The 18,301-nt window shown below is 44.0% G+C and overlaps 2 protein-coding genes across 13 annotated transcripts in view; one reads left to right on the plus strand and one right to left on the minus strand.

Annotated features, from left to right (window-relative positions):
- COP1 (COP1 E3 ubiquitin ligase) overlaps positions 1 to 6,830 on the minus strand; it is a 209,089-nt gene extending 202,259 nt beyond the window's left edge. For 4 of the 6 annotated variants that reach the window (XR_011390253.1, XM_051856979.2, XM_051856982.2 and 1 more), the window contains exon 1: positions 6,138 to 6,829. Coding sequence is in view for 5 of the 6 variants with exons in the window: in XM_051856979.2 (XP_051712939.1) it covers positions 6,138 to 6,553 (416 nt within the window). In the remaining variant the exon portion in view is untranslated. Of the gene's footprint in view, positions 1 to 6,137 lie in introns of all 6 variants that reach the window. The other 2 variants (XM_051856981.2, XM_070077169.1) reach the window with 1 other exon arrangement.
- Positions 6,831 to 6,981: 151 nt separating this feature from the next.
- PAPPA2 (pappalysin 2) overlaps positions 6,982 to 18,301 on the plus strand; it is a 611,815-nt gene continuing 600,495 nt past the window's right edge. For 6 of the 7 annotated variants that reach the window (XM_051856950.2, XM_070077164.1, XM_051856953.2 and 3 more), the window contains exons 1-3: positions 6,985 to 7,318; positions 11,565 to 11,735; positions 11,843 to 11,964. The gene's annotated coding sequence lies outside the window, so the exon portion shown is untranslated. Of the gene's footprint in view, positions 7,319 to 11,564; positions 11,736 to 11,842; positions 11,965 to 18,301 lie in introns of all 7 variants that reach the window. The other variant, XM_070077165.1, reaches the window with a different exon arrangement.

The following is an 18,301-nucleotide window of genomic DNA, read 5'->3' on the forward strand; positions in this document are numbered from 1 at the left end:
CAGGAGATCTGGAAGGAAACCTAGGCTCCTGGCTTCAGAATGCCCCAGCCTAGCTGTTGCAAGCTTTCAGGGAGCGAACCAGCAGAGAGATGATTTGCCTTTCAAATAAAAAAAAATTAAAAAGATCTAAAAGAGCTCTCAAAACAGACGAAGTCCACTTTGTCTCATTACCTCTACTGCTCTGTTGGAGTCAACTAACCATCCCTGAACTAATACTGAGGGAAGGGGATTCCAATGCAGTTGGTTACTTTAGCCTGGATTGTATGTTCCAACTCTGAATTCAGAGGAGCAGCCACCCCAAACCACACAAACTAGCAAAAGGATGACTTCTTCAAGGTTATACCAGAAATAGAAGAAACAGAAATCAGACCAGCTCTGGTAATCCACTCTTCACTGAGAAATAAAGACAAACTGAGTCGATGAAACAAAAAATGAAAGGACAATTAACTCACATATGAGAAAAAGTTACCACATGAAAATATTATAAGGAAAGGCAGGAATTTATACAAATAGACCCTGACCTAAAAACATATAAAGAAAGACACAAAGCAAAGAACAAGTGAAGTTGAAGGCAATCAGCAGAGGTATGGGGACAGATGGACGAAATCATAAGTAAAAACAGGTCAAGATATAAAATGCATTTATTTTGGATAATACGCATTTTAACAGGACAGAGAGGAATGGCTAATTACAGTTTTGTTTTGCTTTCCATAAAAAGCCTTTCCTTCGAAGCTGTGGAAGTTTTCTGAGAAACAGGGCTGCAGACTAAAATAATTATATAAAACATAAAGAAATCCCACAACAGCAAACATATGTGTATTTGGAAAAGTGAGCAACAAAATTTAAGGTTACAGTTATTGTAGTCAATAACAATTCTTGGATGGGAAATGATCACCTAAGTAACACTGGCTCATTATCAGGAAAAGTAAGAAAATCTGTGAAAGGAAAAGACAACTACCTATCAACATTCTTGGTAATGAACCCTAGCATGCAAGGACTTGTCTCTCAATTATAAACTAGAATCCAAATATTCTGCTTCATAAGCATATTCATTTTCTCCACCATTTAATTCGTCTATGTCTTCTGGTTACATCAATGCTGAAGACCCACCATCTGAGAGTTAAAAAGACCATACAGAAACGCTATAATTTGGCATCATTTTCTTAAGAAAACATTTCATCATCACTGTCATCCAAATTCCATATATATTTATAGAGCAAAAGAATCATCAAGTGTCAGTTTTACAGATTCAAGGAAGTTCTTGAATGATATTACAACAATCTAAATTTCAAAGTTGATTTCAGTAATTGACTATGCTTTAAAAGCTCTTCAAATTAGAGAGTCCTATATGTGTACATTCACAATGGTCAAAAAAGTCACCTAAATTCTCCACTTACATTACCAACACAAAGAAAATTATATTCCATAATACAATCACTTTGAAAAATTGTTTATCCTTATATCCATTAAGAAAAATATTGCACAGGGGCAGACACTGTGGCATAGCAGGTTAAGCATCTGCCTGGGGTGCCGGCATCCCATATGTACACCAGTTTGTGTCCTGGCTGCTCCACTTCCAATCCAGCTCCCTGCTAAGGTGCCTGGGAAAGCAGCAGAAGATGGCTGAAGTGCTTGGGCCCCTACACTCACATGGGATACCTGGCAGAAGCTCCTAGATCCTGGCTTTTGATCAGCCCAGCTCTGGCCATTCGGGGAATGAACCCGTAGATGGAAGCAGATGACTAAAAGTTAACTGTCCTACAAGGAGTTTACATTTCCTTACAAATATGAGGATACTTCAAAAACTTTGTGGTAAAATGGAATCAAAAGTTAAGTTTATTTTGAGCAAGCAAGTTTTTTAAGTTCTGCAATTTTTTTTGCACTATACAATTTCCATTAACTTTTTGAAAACCCCTTCATATTCATGGATTTTAAACATTTTTGCACTAAAATAAGCGTATCTTTTAACTCCATTTTCTATGAATTTTTTGAAGTACCATTCTACACATTTCTGCTACAAGTTGGAGAATAACAGACTCGTGGAGGCAGAAATGGTCACTTGAAATAGTCAGAAAGGCAAAGGCAAAAGCAGTAGTTATGTCACAGAATAAAATAAAAGAGCCAGAATAGAAAAAAGAAAGCATCTTCCAAAAATAGTCTAGACTCATATATTAGTTAATTGGACCAAAGAAGAAAAATATAGAAAAACCAAGGCAACAAAGACATTTTGTGAATGCTGAAAATTTAGTCAATGTAAAGCTAAATACTACTCATCCCTGTACCACAGATTCCCCATCTATAGGTACCCACATTTTAACATACTTCCAATCCTTATTAAATATTAAAATACAAAGTATAAATCCCCAAAACATTAATTCTGCAGCTAAATATAAACTTGTTTTCAAATATGAGAGGTCAGTGTGTGCATCTGAACGTACATGTGACTTTATTTAAACTAACTGTTCTTAGGAAGGAAGACATAGCTGCTCAATCCTGTCTCCAATTCTGACTGTGGTATCTAGGGATGTGGACAAATGGGGAGAGGGAGTGGTCAAGGATAAAAATATATATCTCATGTGAATGAAATAGCTGCTTCGCTCTATCTACCCCATTTTAAGAACCACTGGGGTGCTGGTGCTGTGGCATAGTGGGTGAAGCCGCTGCCTGCAGTGCCAGCATCCCATGTGGACGCTGGTTCGAGTCCTGGCTGCTCCACTTCCGAACCAGCTATCTGCTGTGACCTGGGAAAGCAGCAGAGGATGGCCCCTGTCCTTGGGTCCCTGCACCCACGTGGGAGACCCTGAAGAAGCTCCTGATTCCTGACTACTGGCTTCGGATTGGTGCAGCTCTGGCCTTTGCCACCAGTTGGGGGGTGAGCCAGCAGATGGAAGACCTCTCTCTCTCTCTCTCTCTGCCTCTCCTTCTCTCCCTGTGTAACTCTTTCAAATAAATAAATAAATCTTAAAAAAAAAAAATCACTGGGCTAGATGGCTAGATACAAGTACCTTAACTTACAGATCTAAAATTCTCTAACTACATTCAAAGAAAGTTCTAAATTAACAATGTTGAGATGCAAGTTTTCATTTTGTTCCTGAGCTGCCCAATCTAAAAGAAAGCTACTTATCTTCTCTGTGCTTCAAAAGCAATTGTATTTTTTTTTTTTTTTTGGACAGGCAGAGTGGACAGTGAGAGAGAGAGACAGAGAGAAAGGTCTTCCTTTGCCGTTGGTTCACCCTCCAATGGCTGCCGCGGCCGGCGCGCTGCGGCCGGCGCACCGCGCTGATCCGATGGCAGGACCCAGGAGCCAGGTGCTTTTTCCTGGTCTCCCATGGGGTGCAGGGCCCAAGCACCTGGGCCATCCTCCACTGCACTCCCTGGCCACAGCAGAGAGCCGGCCTGGAAGAGGGGCAACCGGGACAGAATCCGGTGCCCCAACCGGGACTAGAACCCGGTGTGCCGGCGCCACAAGGCGGAGGATTAGCCTAGTGAGCCGCGGCGCCGGCCAGCAATTGTATTTTTAAAAGACAAGTTCTCTGTAAGCTCACAGAACTGCTGTAAGAATAAAATGAAATGTTAAGTATAAGCCTATGCTTAAAATGTGCTATAGACGAATAAGCAATCATCATTATTATTTGAACTTGACCTCACTTGGATATAAAGGTGCAGAGTAATTTGAATTGGTCAACAGTTTGACCTTGAGGCATACAAGACCAGACCAACCAACCACCAGAGCCAATCAGAAATGAAAAGGATTCCTTGGGCCTTGCCTAATTCATATCCTCTTATCCCAAGAGTTTGGCCAAGAGCAAATCTGGCTTAAGAAACAGAAAACGGTCTCTCATTAGTTAATTCCACTGAATATTCAAATTTTCCAGATAAAGAAGCAACAGACAAAAGAGATTCCTAGACAGAAAGTGAAATATTCAGAGTTTTTACCTAAATATTTTCATTGGATGTTTCCACACTAGAAATCAATAGTCTAGGCAACATGGTTAGGACTCAAAACTAGATTGAAATTTTTAAAAGTTGGGGTTGGCGCTGTGGCACAGCAGGATAATGCCCTGGCCTGAAGCGCCGCTGGCATCCCATATGGGTGCCGGTTTGAGACCTGGCAGCTCCACTTCTGATCCAGTTCTCTGCTGTGGCCTGGGAAGGCAGTAGAATATGGCCCAAGTCCTTGGGCCCCTGCACCCGTGTGGGAGATCTGGAAGAAGCTCCTGGCTTCGGATCAGCGCAGCTCCGGCCGTTGTGGCCAACTGGGGAGTGAATCATTAGATGGAAGACCTCTCTCTTCTCTCTCTCTCTGCCTCTCCTCTCTTCTCTGTGTAACTCTGACCTTCAAATAAATAAATCTTTAAAAAAATTTAAGTGATAAATAAAAATTTTAATAAAATTTTAAACTAATTAAATATCAGTGCCATCTACTCCTACAACGTATTTTACAGTACACAGAAACTCATAGGGTGTTTGGCAAAAAGCAAATGTCAAATAACTATCTGTTAATTGAAAATGAATCTTGATGTGAATGGAATGGGAGAGGGAGTGGGAGATGGGAGGGTTGCGGGTGGGAGGGAAATTATGGGGGGTGGGGGGAAGCCATTGTAATCCATAAGCTGTACTTTGGAAATTTATATTTGCTAAATAAAAGTTAAAAAACAACTATCTGTTGAGTGACTGAATGATTGCTTCCCTTATTTCTCACCTCTTCCATACTATTTCAGTGATCTACACAGATGCTGACATGTTTGTTTTCTTTTAGTCTATTGAAAACTGAAAAGCAAATAGTGTTTACAAAGACAACTAAATTCTGCAGACTCCCACTATTTTATTATCTTTTACCTCATGGTGTGGCTCTATTGGGACTGGGAGGGAAGGCAAGCAACTCTTAGACCCAGCCACAGACTGTTCAACTTATTTATGAACAACAATCCCAAGTATAGCCCAGTGTCAATTTAAAAATGAACTAACTTTGAATCCAGAATAAAAGCAGAATTATGAATAAGGATGTAATCCTTCTGCAGGAACAAGAATCTGTCTGCACATCTAATCAATGAATGTTCCCGATCATTTCCATTTCTAGCCCTATCATGCTTACTGACAATTCCGATTATCTTCAACTTCCCCCATGAATGTGCAAGCCAACTTCCTACACTCACTGAAAGTTCTATCAACGAGCCTTCCTGCAGGAAGGGCACAAATCCCTGTCGGTTCTTAATCAGCTAAAAACTGCTGCTGTCTCATAATCCTACCAACAGTAAGCACAGCCTAATGAAAACCCCAAAACGGACTCAGCAAGACAATGAACTTCACCCTTCACTGAAAGTAACCAAATCGCCTTTGAGTCAAATACAACCACATGTTACTGTGTATCATTCAAGATGCAACCATGATGACAAAATGTCTACACGGAGCATTTCAAATCACTCAAGTTTCCGTGTACTCAGTTATACAGTGTAAAACAATTACACCTGACCCACGGATAATATTTCATCAACGTGCTTCGTTCTTTCAAGAAACCCACCTGACAAGTGGAATTTTTTTGTGCACAGACTGGCTGCTGTAGCCTCAAGAGCAGATTTAAAACTAATCGCCTTAACCATTGAGATGGAAAAGGAGAGATATCTATATTCACACACGATGGGTGCTTGCACTAAACCCCTCTTCCTAAAACACCCACACCCATGTTCAGGGCATCATCCAGCACACTTCCTCTGAGGACATTCTGACCAACTCCATCCCTCAGCATCCCAGCAGGAAAGATCCTCTCCCTTGGCAAATTGAATTCACCACCACGGGTACTGTCGGGTCACCAAACAGCCAAAACGTTCCAGACCCCACCTCCTCGCCCAAATTTCTCCTGGTAGCAACGACCACTGACCTGACCTTGCACGCCTCCCGGCGCCCCCGTGCACTACTCCCCAGCGCCTCTTTCTCTTGCTGCGGCCGACCCTGCCTCGGGACGCCCGCACTGCCCACCCCAGCACCCCCGAGCCGGAACGTGTCTGCAAAGCATCGGATCCCGCTGCAGGCGCCACTTCTGCACCAGCATCCCGCGCTCTCCCGCACTGCAGCCCGCCGGCCCCAGGCACAGAACTCCCGAATTCGCCAGCGGGAAGCGGGGTGCTCTTCAAACCCACCAGACGAAGTCGTTGCTTTTGTCCTCGTAGGAGTTGAGGAGCCCGTTGCAGAGAGGGGCGAGCAGGGGTCGCTTCCTGCTGCCGCTGCCGAGGCTGGAGCTGCTGCCTCCTACGCCGGCGCTGGGCCTGGCCGCGCAGCTGAGCCGGGACAGGCCCGCCGACACCGCCCCGCCGCCGCCGCCGCCGCCCGACACGGCGGCCGCCACCAGCACAGGCCGCGCCGGACCCCCGAGGCCGCCCGAGCCCGCGGCCTGCGCGGCCCCGCCGGACCCCAGCGCCGCCGCCGCCGCCGCCGCCGCGGCAGGGGGCGACGGGGAAGAGGCTAAGGACGAGGAGGCGGAAGTCACCGAGGAGGCCGCCGAGGAGCCGGGGCTCGTCCCCGCGGAGCCGGAGCCGGCCTGGCGGCTGCTGGACATCCTGACTGCCGCCCCTGCGGCCGGCGCTGGGGGCCGAGGGAGCGCGACCCTCCGCCGCCTCCCCGCCCCGCCTCAGTGCATCCTGAGGGCGCGCGCCGCGCCGGGAGGTGGGGCGAGGAACAATAAAGTTGGCTTTTTCTTTTCTTTTTTTTTTTTTTTAAAGGCAACCACACACCAGCGCGCGACGGGAGGGGGCGGAGGAAACTCGTCGAGCGGCGTCGAAGCCACTGCCGCCCTCGCGGCCGCCGCCAACCCCGGCGCGTCGTGGCCGGCCGTGCGCGTGCGCGTGCGCGGCGGAAGGGGCGGGCGCGGCGCGCGCTACAACTCCGGGAGCGTCCTCGGCCGGAGACTCCCCGGTCGAAAGCGGCGTTCGTTCTTGACGTAGGCGAGGGCCTTCTTGGATTGGTGGGATGGAGAGGAGTGGGATGAATGGTGAGGGGTGGCGCGGCGGCTTGACGGACGGCCGGAGGGGCGGGGAGAAGCGCTCGGGAAAGCGACTGCGCACGCGCGCCCGCCGGAGGCGCCGACGCTCGCGGGGCACCCCGGGTGCCCGACCCCGGCGCGGCCGCGCGGAGGCCGCATCGCGCATGCGTGCGTGCGTGCGGGCGGGCGCACCGCCTTCCGGAAGGCGCGGTGGGAGTGGTGGCTGTCTCCTCAGAGGCGGGCGGTGTGGCTCGGTGGCGAGGGCGCAGGTGTCTGGGGGCGCACGGAAGGAGCCGAGAAGCGTGGAGCAGCTGTAGAGGTCGCCGGGCTGGCTCTGCTGAGGTGAATCGCTTTTCCCCAGCGTCGCCGGTGACAGCTGGTGAATGGCAAACGTCATGGCAGGCGTTCCCGGTTTCGCTCCCGTATTTTGAAGAGTTTACTAAATTTAACACGGCAACAATGGGAAACCGCGTGGTGCTTAACCAGAAGACAGCTGTGTCAGAATCCCGGCTTAACATTGGCCTGTTGCAGTTGTAGCACGAAACGAGGAAACCTGGCCCGTGGCCCCGTTAGAAATGTGCACTTTGGAGTAGGCTTTTTTTTTTTTTTTTTTTGAGTATTGGAAACGGCGGACTCTCTTACTTGCCGCCCTTGAGAATCCCTAACATTCTGGAAGATGCCAGATTTGCTCTGTCCTGGTGCTGACAAAGTCTGTTGGCACCGAGGGGCTTTCTCTGGGAATAACTGGCCATGCTGGCGGGCAGGGCCGAGGAAAGGCTTAGAGAGCCCCAGCAGCGCCGACCGGGACTTTGCCCTGGGCAGTAGCCATCGCCAGGCACCTGCCATCCTAGTCCCAGCTTCGTGGGCTGAGCTCAGGGTTTTGCTCAGATGATGTAGGAACGAGCTTTCCAGGTTTCTGAAAACAGCTCTTGCAAGAAAGTCTTGCATCATCCGAATTGTTGTTTAAAGTTCTCCTTCAAGACCCAGTGGAAGCGTGAAGTGGCAGAGATCTTTGCACCCTCCTTTGTGCAACCAGGATATTCCGTTTGCCCTTGTAACGTTGCATTTTAGTGCTTTACATGCGACCTCCATCAGCCGTGTCAGCTTTCAGCTTATATTGTGCTCGTGCCTGACCTGTGATAGGTCTGCATTAAACATTTCTGTGTTACCATGAATAACCCTATTGATCATCTCATTTTTATTTAACATCTGTATTTCCAGCTAAATTATTAGCCTATGAAAGCAAGTACCATATGGGGCATTCAGTAATTATTTGATGAGGGAATGCATAAGTAAATTGATGGTGAAGATTTATTAAATGCTCACTATGCGTTAAGCCTGGATTGCTAGAAAGAAAAAGTTTATAAAAACATTGTTTCTGCATTTAAGAAACCAATGGAATAATTGAAGAATTAGGAATAAAGGTAATAATATCAAGGAGCACATGCTAAATGCTTAGCAGGTGAAGTAGAGAGTCACCATAGGAGTTTGGAGCAAGAGCATATATAAAGGGCCAGCCCTTTTGCTGGAGGCCTTAAGAGAAAAATATGGCTTGGTTAATCAAAAAGTATAAAGTTATCATTCTAGAGACAAGCTTTCAGCAAATTCAGATTTCTGATAGAGAAAGAACAATTCTCTAGGAGAAATTTCTCTGGAGACTATATCATCAAGACCTCAAATTTAGTCTGAAAAATAGCCAATAAACAATTGAGAACAAGAAAGCATTAACCAGAATTTTTAAAAAATGTGACAAGTATGTAAGATGTTAATGATAGGGGAAGCTGGGGCCTGTTGTGCCAGCATTCCATATGGGCACTGGTTCGAGTCCCCGCTGCTCCACGTCTGATCCGGCTTTCTGCTATGGCCTGGGAAAGCAGTAGAAGATGGCCCAAGTCCTTGGGCCCCTGCACCCACATGGGAAACCCAGAAGAAGCTCCTGGCTCATGGCTTCAGATCAGCACCACTCCGGCTGTCACAGCCAACTAGGAAGTGAACCAGCGAGTTGAAGACCTCTCTCTCCTCTCTCCTCTCTCTCTCTCCCCTTCTGCCTCTCCTTCTCTGTGTAACTGTGACTTTCAAATAAATAAATAAATATATTTTAAAAAAATGTAATGGGGAACCTGAATTTGAGGTATATGGGAACTCTGTACACCTCCACAATTTCTGTTTTGTAAATTTAGAACTATTTTGAAATAAAAAGTTTTTAAAATGGTTGTTTTGAAGGCTTAAATTTTTGGTGGATTAATTTTAAATGAGGTGGCAGTTTAGGAGCAAAAAGACTCAAAAAATTACAGCAATCAATAATAAATGATAAGATTCTAGATTAGGTCACTGATGAGGAAAGTAAAATATTCTGAGAAAAAAGCTAAAGTTGCCATAGTGTTACGTTAACTCTGTAAAAGAATCTAAGAAATTTGAAGGCATGACCCAAGTCTGGTCATGTCTTCACTGTCTTTCTCAGTGCATGGCACCGTGGCCACTATGGTGACCAAGAGTAAAGAATGACTCCAAAGATAACTCTTGCTAATGTGATGCTAGAGTTGGAGACACCCAGTGGTGATTTAGTTTTGAATGTGTTCACTATTGGATGAGAAAATATTCTGGTAAGTATATACAGGAAGTGGTTGAAAATTCAAGGCTGAGGCTCAAAAGAAAGTTGAGTACATGAGAGAAATACTTGGAGGTTGGTAAAGTGTATCACTGATTAAGATGATTTTACGAAACTATTATTATGCCATGATTATGAAATCTTAGTCTGGAGAAAATTCATCTAGGAAGTTTGTTAAAAACTGCTGATTCCTGGGGCCAGTGCTGTGGTGTAGTAGGTTAAGTTTGTGCCTGCGATGTTGGCATCTCCTGTGAGTGCCAGTTCAAGTCCCAGCTTCTCTATTTCTGGTCCAGCACCCTGCTAATGGGCTGGGAAAGCTGTGGAAGTTGGCTGAAGTGCTTTAGGCTCAACACCCAAATGGGAGGCCTGGGAGAAGCTCCTGCTGTTGCAGCCAATTGGGGAGTGAAACAGTGCATGAAAGACCTCTCTTTCTCTCTGTAACTCTGCCTCTCAAATAAATAAATCTAAAACAAAAGAAAGAAAACCTGCAGGTTCCTGAGCTCCACCTTCAGATACTCTGACTAAACATGGGATAGAGCCTATGCAGATGTGTGTATACTAGCACCCACGTGAATCTGGAGCTGGTCATTAACACTTTGAAAACACTGATTGATAATGTGCAGGATATAAATGAAATATGTGAAATAGTCTCTTCCTTCCAGGCAGGTTATTCAAAAGGCAGATAGTAATAGGTCTCCTAGGAAAAGAAGTTGTCAATGCTTGGAACCAGCTTCAGTAAAATCAAAATTCAGAAAAGGAAGTTGAAGGAATGTGATGTAATAGAATTTCCCTTTCATACCATAATGATATGTGAAGACTGTTTGGAAATACACAGCTCTTATTAGTTTCTACAAGCAAGATATTCTGGGAAAGCAGAAGCAAAAAGAGGAAACAGTAAAACACACACAGAAGAACATCAAGCAACTCCAGAGAAATAACAGGAGAAAATAAGCAAACATGAAGAAATAAAGTAAATGTGAAATCAAAACTAAGTCCAAATAGTTAATCATGTAAGTGTATTAATCCTGTGAACCACAAAAATGTCCAGACAAAATCCAAAGTCTTGTAGCAAAGGAATTGTGATGGAATGTAACTAGCAAGAGGATTTCCAAGACATGGAAAGTGTGTGGGAAAATGTAATTAAAAGAGTTTTTTTTTTTTTTTTGGTGCAAAAATGATTCATACATAATTTTTTCACAATGGAATTTCCATGAATTTTTTTTTTTTTTTTTTTTTTTTTTTTTTTTTTACAGGCAGAGTGGACAGTGAGAGAGAGACAGAAAGAAAGGTCTTCCTTTGCCATTGGTTCACCCTCCAATGGCCGCCACGGCTGACACGCTGCGGCCGGCGTACCACGCTGATCCGAAGGCAGGAGCCAGGTGCTTCTCCTGGTCTCCCATGGGATGCAGGGCCCAAGCATTTGGGCCATCCTCCACTGCACTCCCGACCACAGCAGAGAGCTGGCCTGGAAGAGGGGCAACCGGGACAGAATCCGGTGTGCCGGCGCTGCAAGGTGGAGGATTAGCCTATTGAGCCGCGGAGCTGGCCTCCATGAATGTTTTGAAGAGCCCCTTCTGTGCATGAATTTAAAAAAAAATTTTGAGTTACAGAGAGAGGAAGAGAAAAGAGAGCTTCCATCCAGTGGTTCACCCTCCAGTGCCAGCAATGGCTGGTTCTTGACCAGGCCAAAGCCAGGAGGCTGGAATTCCATTGGGATCTCTCACGTGTATGAGTGGCAGAGATCCAAGCACTTGGGCCATCTTCTGCTGCCTTCCCAAGTACATTAACAGGAGCTGGATTGAAAGTGGAGAAGCAGAGACTCAAACCAGGGCTCATATTGGATGCTGGCATTGCAGAGGGCAACTTAACCTGCCAGACCACTATGCTGGCCCCTTCCATGAATATTTTGAATTATTAGCTCTTTTCTTTATTTTTTAGAGAGACATTTAGAGAGTTCCCATCTGTTTGCTCACTCCCCAGATGCCTATAATGCCTGAAACTGAAGCCAGAATCCTGGAATGCGATTCCTACATGGATGGCAAGAACTCAACTACTTGTACCATCATCACTCCCTCCCATAATCTACATTAGCAGAAAACTGGAATCATAAGCTGGAGCCAGGAATCAAAACCAGATACTCCAAAATGAGATGTAGGCATTTTAACTGCTAAGTTAAATTCTCACTCCTGAAGTATCATCATATTTCTGAGGTGTCCTATTCAAATATCATACTTAAGACTGCTGGTTTCCATCTACAGCTAACCCTGCCTTTGGTAACTAGTCCTCCAAAAGATCTTCCCTGAAGAGCTTTATCTGCCTGATTGATCTACAGGATTTGCTGCCTATTTGCCCTGCTTACTGTCTTACCAGTAGCTTCTTGGTGAGTTTTTTTTTTTTTCAAATGTTAATATGGTTGCTCTGTTAAAACAAGTTACTGGGGATGGCACTGTGGCACAACAGGTTGTAGGACACCACTTACAACCCATATCAGAATGCCAGTTGAGTCCTGGCTGCTCAGCTTGTCATGTAGCTGTCTGCTAATGCTCCTTGGTAGGCAGTAGATAATGGCCTCAGTGCTAGGTCCACTGCCACCCACAAGAGAGACAGGAGGGAATTCCTGGCTCATGGCTTTAGCTTTGCCCAGAACCTAGCTGTTATGGCTGTTTGGGGAATGAATTAGCAGATGGAAGATCAACTGCTGTTGCTGTGCCTTTCACATGAATAAGTAAATAATTCTTTTTTAAAATTTAGTAATGTGAAATAACAAATATGGTATTTTTTTCTTTTTAACATTTATTTATTTGAAAGGCAGAATTACAGAGGGGGGGGAGGGAGGGAGGGCGAAAGGGAGGGAGGGAGGTCTTCCATCCGCTGGTTCAATTCCCAGAGGGCCACAACAGATGGAGCTGAGCTGATCTGAAGCCAGGAGCCAGGAGCCAGGAGCTTCCTCTGGGTCTCCCATGTGGGTATAGGGACCCAAGGACTTGGGCCATCTTCCCCTGCTTTCCTAGGCCATAGCAGAGAGCTGGATCAGAAGAGGAGCAGCAGGGACTTGAGCCAGCACCCAAATGGGATGCTGGCACTGCATGTGGTGGCTTTACCTGCTATACCACAGCACCAGCCCCTAAATAAGGTATTTGAAAGCTAAATTAAAAACAAAAAAGTTTTTTCTGTCTGTGAATGGACAGAAAAATAGCGATTTTTATGAACCCCGTACTATAATAATGCATCTACAAAAATAATATACGTTCAGTTGATAAAATGAAAAGTTCCATTTTATCCATTAAGACCCAGAATATACTAGTATCTATGGAGAACTAGAATTTCTTAGAGTTATTGGAGGGTGATCCCTTTTATATAAATGTCTATCCCACTGTTTCCATTGCATGTGATTTCACCATTAGCTTTTATTCCTCCTTTAACATTCTTCTTTTATAAACTTCCAAGTCTTTTTACTTTTAGGGAAGGTAAGCTAATAGCACTAATACCTTGTTATCATATTTGTGTTGAAGCAATTCTTTGCGGGTTACAGCTAGCAATTTTAATTAAAGAAGTTATATAATATGGTCTGGAACAATCAAAAGTGTTGGAACACAGAAGCATTATAGATGGGGCTGAATAAATATGAATACAAATTATTAAATAGGACTAGTCAGCTTTTTAAAAGCCTAAGATTAGGAAAATAGCAACATTAACAAAAAATTTACTTGTTTTAATACAGTGAATGTGTATATACTTTGTGAAGATATGGAAATGTTTAGATCTACTTGAAGATCATAAACCATAGTGTGATCTAGGGAATTCTGTGAGGACAGAGCAATAGTCCATATGAAGTGGTATTAAAGGGAAGAAGAAGAAAATAATCAATTCACACTGTAACTAAAGCAGATCGCATTACAAGTCTCACTCCATATATTTGATCACGATACCTGGAATGCGGCACAATGAAGTGATCTGGGAAAGTGTGTATGGCTAGAATCAGGAATATTTATAATTGTACACTGTCACCTTAAATTTGCAGCAAGTCCCCTTCCTAGATTGTCAGTGATACTTTTCTGCCTAGACTCTGAAGAATTCAGGTATAATTACTGGCAATTGATACTATAATAACTCCTCCAATATCTGCTCATACCACTCCTGATGATGGCTTTTGTGTTATATAATATGTTATTAATATTACACATGTGTCAAGAAGAGACAACAAAAACAGGAAATTATGAAATTCAGTCTTAGCACTATATGGAAAAGGAAGAAAGGGGCCAGTTTTCCTGAGGGACAGTGAGGTTATAAACTGACATTAGTCCCCAGAATGAATCCTATGCTACTTGTATTTTATGCATGTGGTCATGCCTAATCATGCCAACAGGGTTGAGTGTTTCTTTACATGAGAAACTTGAGGCTTTGTGGTGATAAGTCTGACAGAGAGAGATGGTGTGTACACGTTTGATTTAAGGGCAAGGCATTGGAGCAGGGTGGGGTGGCATTGTGTCATAGCTAAGTAAGCCTGTGGTGCTGTCATCCCATCACTTTCCGTCTAGCTCCCTGTCAATGTGCCTGGGGAGGCAGGAAGTAATGGCTGTGGTACATGAGTTCCTGTCACACGTGTAGAAGACCCAGATGGAGTTTCTGGCTTTTGGCTTCAGCCTGGCCCAACCCTGGCTGTTGCCACCATTCAGGGAGCAGACTGGAGGATGGAAGATCTTTCTCTGTATTTCTTACTCTCCCTGTAATTCTGTCTTTCAAATAAATAAATAAATTTTTAAGAGGTGGGAGTAGTCTAAAATTTGAGGGGTTGGGACAGGCATATTAGTCGGTAGATGCCCATGTCCCACCCCAGAGTTTTTGGGTATAATTCCTGGCTCTGGCTCCTGACCTTAGCTTCCTGCCAGTACAACGGGAAACAGGAAAGATGGCTCCAGCATTTGGGTTCTTGCCACCAATGTGTGAGATCTAGATTGTGGTCATGGCTCCTGGCTTCAGCTCTCGTCCTCCTCAGCTGTTGTGGGTGTTTGGCGAGTAAAATAGTAGACAGGATCTCCGTCTCTTTCACTGCCTTTCATACGAAAAATGGAAGCAAGTTTGAGGGTTTGTTGTAACTAGGGCAAATTACTCTAATTCACACAAATTTAAACAAACTTTAAATTCCTAACAAGCACAGAGGAAGTAAAAGTAACATGAAGTATTAATTTTGAACATAAAGCAATAGTACTGTTATTTCTCTATAAATTGTGATAGAAAACTGGACTATCCACTTTAAAATGTTATCAGCTGGGCCAGCGCTGTGGTGCAGTAGGTTAAAGCCCTGGCCTGAAGCGCCGGCATCACATATGGGTGCCAGTTCTAGTCCCGGCTGCTCCACTTCCTATCTAGCTCTCTGCTATGGCCTGGGATATCAGTAGAAGATGGCCCAAGTCCTTGGGCACCTGCAACCACATGGGAGACACAGAAGAAGCTCCTGGCTTTTGGTTTCGGATCAGTGCAGCTCCGGCCATTGTGACCATCTGGGGAATGAACCAGCAGATGAAAGACCTCTCTCTCTGTCTCTACCTCTCTCTTTGTAACTCTGTCTTTCAAATAAATAAAATAAATCTTTAAAAAAATGTTATCAGTTAATCTTTACTTCACACAATGCAGAAATATAATCCAGATAAAATTTTATGTATAAAATAATAATTATTGGGGCCGGTGCCGTGGCTCAGTTGGTTAATCCTCCTCCTGCAGTGCCAGCATCCCATATGGGCACCGGGTTCTAGTCCTGGTTGCTCCTCTTCCAGTCAAGATCTCTGCTGTAGCCAAGGAGGGCACTGGAGGATGGCCCCAGTGCTTAGGTCCCTGCACCCACATGGGAGACCAGGAAGAAGCACCTGGCTCCTGGCTTCGGATCGGCGCAGCACCAGCCATGGAAGCCATTTGGGGGGTGAACCAACGGAAGGAAGACCTTTCTCTCTGTCTCTCTCACTGTTTTAACTCTACCTATTAAAAAATTTAAAAAAAATTATTGAATAATAGCGAACATTTCTGAGTTTTTATGTTGAGCTTTGTTAAATTGTTTTTGCAAACCTAGGAAATGGGTATACTATCATATTTATGTCACAGTAGGTAGGACTGACTGCAGACTTTTTTTTTTTTTTTTTGACAGGCAGAGTGGACAGTGAGAGCGAGAGACAGAGATAAAGGTCTTCCTTTTGCCGTTGGTTCACCCTCCAATGGCCGCCGCGGCCAGCGCGCTGCGGCCGGCGCACAGCGCTGATCCGATGGCAGGAGCCAGGTACTTATCCTGGTCTCCCATGGGGTGCGGGGCCCAAGTACTTGGGCCATCCTCCACTACACTCCCTGGCCACAGCAGAGAGCTGGCCTGGAAGAGGGGCAACCGGGAAAAAATCAGGCGCCCTGACCAGGACTAGAACCCAGTATGCTGGCGCTGCAAGGTGGAGGATTAGCCTAGTGAGCCGCGGCGCCGGCCAGGACTGCAGACTTTGTTGTAGGAGTAGGATTGCCTGTATCAACACCATTCCCTACTCTCTTTTAGAATTTAGAACTAAGATTGGATCATTTTTTGTTTTCTTTTGTTTGCCCTTCTGTGGACCTTTTCAATCTGAGTTCCTTTATCTTTCTTTAATTCAGGGAAATTAATCTTTACTATTTTATCATGTATTTCCTTTTCTTCTTTCTGAGATTTCTATTAATTGGACTTGGTCATTCATTTTCTATCCTCTATACTTCTTAGCTTTTCTTTTTTTTTTTTTTTTTTAGCTTTTCTCTTAAATATTCTTCTATTTTTTACTTTCTACTAGAGTTCTTCCATGTATTTTATGTTGCTAATTTGTTGTTTGGCTGGGTCTATCTACTATTATTTTACTAACCATTGTTCTTTTACTACTAAATAGTTTTACTTCTTCTCAATATAATTTTTGGTTCCCAATATATATTTGATTAGCAGATGGTATCTAGTTCATAAATTCATTCCTTGAAAAATTTCAGTGAGTCTCTGTCTCTGTTATTCAGGAATAACATTCATTGATTCAACATTTACTGGAACCTTAAATGGACAAGTATAGCAGTGTGTTAGCCAGAATACCAAGTTGTGTAGTAGTTACACAAATGTCCTTCCCCTTTGGTCTTAAGCACTTACGAGGAAGACAAAATAAATAAGCATTTGAGCTAGGTAGTAAGTGCTGTGAAACAAAGTTGAGTAATAGAAATGCTATTTTGAATAAGTTGCTCAAAACCACATCTCAGACTTTGTGAGATGAGAGAATGATGAGAAGAAGTAGGTCAAGCGAAGAGTAAGGGAGGATCATTTTAGGCAGAGGTTATTACTGCATTTGCAAAGGTTGAATGCTTGGAGTATTTGAGGTCTGAAAGCCAGTGTCTAAAGCAAAGAGAAGATAGAGCAAGGAAATGAGGTCAGAAAGGTATAGACTGAATTTGTGTCCCTTCAAAATTCATATGTTGAAGCCCTGACACCCAGTATCTCAGAACCTGGCTGTGTTTGGGGACAGGACCTTTAAAGAGGAAACTACATTAAAAAGAGGGCTTAATCAAATCTAACTGGTATCTGTATAAGAAAAGGACATTTAAACACAAAGAGATACCAGGGATGAAAAAGCACAAAGGAAAGACCTTCTCTCTTTGTGGAACACAGAGAGAAGGCAGCCATCTGCCAGCCAAGAAGAAACCTCAAAAGAAACTAACCCTACCAACACCTTAATCTTGTACTTTTAGACTCAAGAACTGAGAAAATGAGTTTTTGTTGTTTAAAACACCCAGTCTATGGTTTTTTGTTATGGCAGCCTTCTCAACTAATACAGGCAGCCAAGAACTATTTTTTGAAAGATTTATTTATTTTATTTGAAAGTCAGAGATACTGAGAGAAAGGAGAGGCAGAGAGAGAGAGAGAGAGAGAGAGAGAGAGAGAGGTCTTCCATCCGCTGGTTCACTCCTCAATTGGCTGCAATGACTGGAGCTGTGCTGATTTGAAGCCGGGAGCCAGGAACTTTTTCTAGATCTCCTACATGAGTGCAGGGATCCGAGGACTTGGGCCATCTTCTACTGCTATCCCAGGCCATGGCAGAGAGCTGGACAGGAATTAGAGCAGCTGGGTCTTGAACCAGCATCCATATGGGATGCCAGCACTGCAGGCGGTGGCTTAGCCCACTACACCACAGTGCTGGCCCTAGCCAAGAACTACTTTTAACAGCAAACTGTTACCATCTGAATAGAGATTTTATCCCAAAAAAATATAAATGTACATGTTCCAGTTGTTTTAGTAATGTAAAAAGTTTATTTTGAGAAACACAGAGAACTTGGGACTTTCTTGAGGACAATATTAAGAATCCACTTATTTCCCATGAAAAGAGACACTATAATCCAATATATAGTAAAACTCATGAGGAATTTATTTGCTAAGCATCCTGACATAATAACTAAGGAAAAGACAGACTTATTTGGAAACATCAAGAACAGTAAAAATTAAACTACCACTTATCAGTGATGAAGACCAATATAAAAAGGCAAACCATCAACTGTGAGTAAAATCTTAGGGTAACTGAGGCCCTTTATTGTGCCCCCTGGTTGTGTTTAAGACCCCACCATCCGTTTACCCTACTTCTGGTGACTTCTTTTCCCTTTATGATTATTCTGCCCATGTGGTTCTCGACAGAAGCCAACCCTCAAAGCTTCAAGAAGTTTAACAAACAGTCCAGGCTTAAATGAAA

Source organism: Oryctolagus cuniculus, chromosome 7, assembly GCF_964237555.1.
Source record: "Oryctolagus cuniculus chromosome 7, mOryCun1.1, whole genome shotgun sequence".
NCBI lineage: Eukaryota > Metazoa > Chordata > Mammalia > Lagomorpha > Leporidae > Oryctolagus > Oryctolagus cuniculus.